The 3051-nt window shown below is 42.9% G+C and overlaps 1 protein-coding gene across 1 annotated transcript in view; it reads left to right on the top strand.

The window, feature by feature from the left end:
* The first annotated feature begins 31 nt into the window (after positions 1 to 31).
* ADGRL3 (adhesion G protein-coupled receptor L3) overlaps positions 32 to 3051 on the top strand; it is a 333004-nt gene continuing 329984 nt past the window's right edge. The window contains exon 1 of the mRNA XM_019470560.1: positions 32 to 197. Within this exon, the coding sequence (XP_019326105.1) occupies positions 143 to 197 (55 nt within the window). The 5' untranslated portion in view covers positions 32 to 142. The remainder of the gene's footprint in view (positions 198 to 3051) is intronic.

Raw genomic sequence — 3051 nt, 5'->3', positions numbered from 1 at the left:
TTTTTGATTGGTTTTTTCCCCCTTTTCGGATGTGAATTGAAGGCCAACAGTTGAAGTGTTGGAAGCGAGTGCAGGAGGACACTCACCTTGTTTTGTTTGAATCCTCGTTTGCTGGGATACTTTCAAGCCCTCCTTCACAGTCATGTGGTCATCACAGCTGCTGTTCTTCACAATGCTCTTAACACCGTTAGCCCATGGTGAGTGAGAGATGGTGTACATTTGCCTGTGGGAAGAGAAGGGAGAATAGAAAATAGCGAGGATTTTGCCTACGTCTTTTACCTAATGGTGTGTTTTTTTTCCAGGATGTTGATTTCTCTCCCCACTTCTACCTCAGGTCTTTGAATTCCCAGGCTACATTATGACTAGTTAAGTCCTGAAACAAAGAACTCTGGTCACACATAAAGATTTCTGTTATTGAGTTTAGCTGCTATGTTAAGGCAGACTTCCTTCCTCATGCCTAAACCTATCCTGTTGGCTCTGTGTCACTGGGATTGTCTCTCCTGGCCTCTGCATGGAAATGAATTTCCCTTCTGTGAATACTGCTCAGTAAGGGGCTGCACGTCCCCCTTTAGCCACAGTTCCAGGGTGGGATCTTACTCACCATCATGTTAGACTGTGATTTCAACCATTGCAGTGGATGTTTCCGTGCTCTGCCGAAAGACGGAGGCTTCTATAATCTTAGTGACCCTGAGCCAAGAAGAACCAAAACCAGTGTAGTTGCCTTAGCCTGGCATGCTGTATAACTCACCCGGCAATGTGGAGTCATTAGGTGTAGCACCATGCTGCACAGCCAGGCTGCATCTGAGAACTGAGCTAGTAGCGTCAGGCACAGCTGCTGTGCTGCAGGGATGTATGAGCTCTAGCAGAAAAATTTGATCTTTTTATTAGCGAGGAAAATGTTAAGTGAAATCTGACACGTTTAATACTTTGGAGTAAGATTTTGAGGCTGGGGGTTGGGGTTTTTTGATATGAGAAACCCAAATGTAGGCCTCAGAAGTAAGTTGCCAGATTTCTTAAGTCCTAAAGGGTTCAGGAGCTCCTATTTGCAGTGATGGTTGCTAAATGCTTAGAGCAGAGCTTTGGAAAATCTGGCTGCCTGATTTTCCTGATGCCTAAATGGAAGGTGAGCTCCACCAAGGATCTCATTTTAATTACAAGTCAGTGGGAGCATGTTTGTAAATAACATGACTCCCTGTATGTAGGCTGTGGGCCCCTGCTTTTAAAATATTCATCAAACTTTTTGTACTTTACATGCACTGTGTATGTGCTAAGACACTAGAGCAAAATTTTACAGCAAAGGAGGAGGTTAAAAATGAAATACGTGTAATTGGCTGAACATATCTATTTATAGAGCACAACCTGTCTGCTCATATCACTTATAACACCTTTGGGCACAAAGGTTATCTGTACTATCGTTCTTCAAGCAAAACTCCTTGCTGACTTGAAAATTAGAATGAATATTTAAACTGAGGCAACCAGTTGGGGTGGAATGAAAGAGCTATTAGGAAAGGTGCTCTCCATTCTTCTCCAGGAAAGTTAAATGGTAAATGTTTTGTAACTTTATAATTAAACAATATTAACAGTTAAAGCAATTAACAATTCAAATATGCCTCTGGCAGTTCTGTTTTAAATTCACAATGCCACTGTAGCTGGAAAATCCTGCCTGATAGTCACAGTAAATGAAAATGTCACAAGTATCCTAGGAGTCGTATTATTCTACAGATGAGCAAACATCAGAGATGCAGAAATTAGGTGCCTGGAAATATTTCTACCCTTTATGTTCATCTACAAAGTAAATGTACAGGGTGGCTGCTGTGGTTTTTGTAGCAGTCAGTGATGGTAAATCTGACCACCACACATCTAACCAATACACGTTATCTCATCCCTATAAATCGCTAGTGAAAGTGCAGTAGAGGCTCACAGCCACCTTTGAACAGTGGAGAGTGAAGGCCAAAGGACTTGGTTTGGTTCTCCCTGTTTTGATCTCTAAGATTGGCCAGGATGCAGCTGCCATCTCAAAACGTTGGCCCGTTGCCTTTCTTGGGGGAAGCAGGTACTGAGCATGTGTCTGGTTGTTCAAGGGTGATACATTCCTGACACTAAACAAAGGGAGAAGACTGCAGTTTAGCTGTGTGATACAATGTTCGATGAGTATGTTCGGTGTCACCTAGCACTGGGCAGTCAAACCCATCCAGTTTCCCATGGGGACTGAAGGACCTGCGTGTAAAAATCAGAGTTGTGTCGAAGATTGGAATAAATAGTCTAATGGGGCTTCCAAGGCTTTGAAATCAGAGACTGACTATCTGATGGCTTTCAGGTGCTCTCCCTTGCTGCCCTTCTCCCTGCAAGCACCTGCAGAAGGTTGCCTAAAGTGAATGGCAAGCTGGTATCAATGCAGAGGTTCCTGCTACCCTGAAGACAGTATATGTGTGTTTAAACGCGTGCCACAGCCTCACCTTGCATATAAAAATAGTCCAATTAAGCCCTGCTTTTTTTCCCCTCCCTTTTAATAATCCCCTTTCACTGCATGCAGAAAGCTTTCATATTTTATGTTTAACAGGACTCAAGCATTTGAGTTCCTGTTTCATGGGCTGGAATGACTCCTGTCCTGGAGTGATTGCTGGAGTTGATACAAACTACTTTTGCAGACTGACCTTGCTGCATCTCATTCCCTTTTTGAGTTTCCTGACAAAGTCCCTTCATCTGTAGTGGTAGCTACATTATAGACAGATTTCTTAGGCCAGTGAGTGCCACAGCCTCACCTTGCATATAAAAATAGTCCAATTAAGCCCTGCTTTTTTTCCCCTCCCTTTTAATAATCCCCTTTCACTGCATGCAGAAAGCTTTCATATTTTATGTTTAACAGGACTCAAGCATTTGAGTTCCTGTTTCATGGGCTGGAATGACTCCTGTCCTGGAGTGAAGTTGATAGTTGATACAAACTACTTTTGCAGACTGACCTTGCTGCATCTCATTCCCTTTTCCTGACAAAGTCCCTTCATCTGTAGTGGTAGGTACATTATAGACAGATTTTTTAGGCCGGATCTCATA

This window comes from Aptenodytes forsteri, unplaced genomic scaffold (genome assembly GCF_000699145.1).
Source record: "Aptenodytes forsteri isolate BGI_AS27 unplaced genomic scaffold, ASM69914v1 Scaffold93, whole genome shotgun sequence".
NCBI classification, from domain to species: Eukaryota; Metazoa; Chordata; class Aves; order Sphenisciformes; family Spheniscidae; genus Aptenodytes; species Aptenodytes forsteri.
This window is presented reverse-complemented; position numbering and strand designations above follow the sequence as displayed.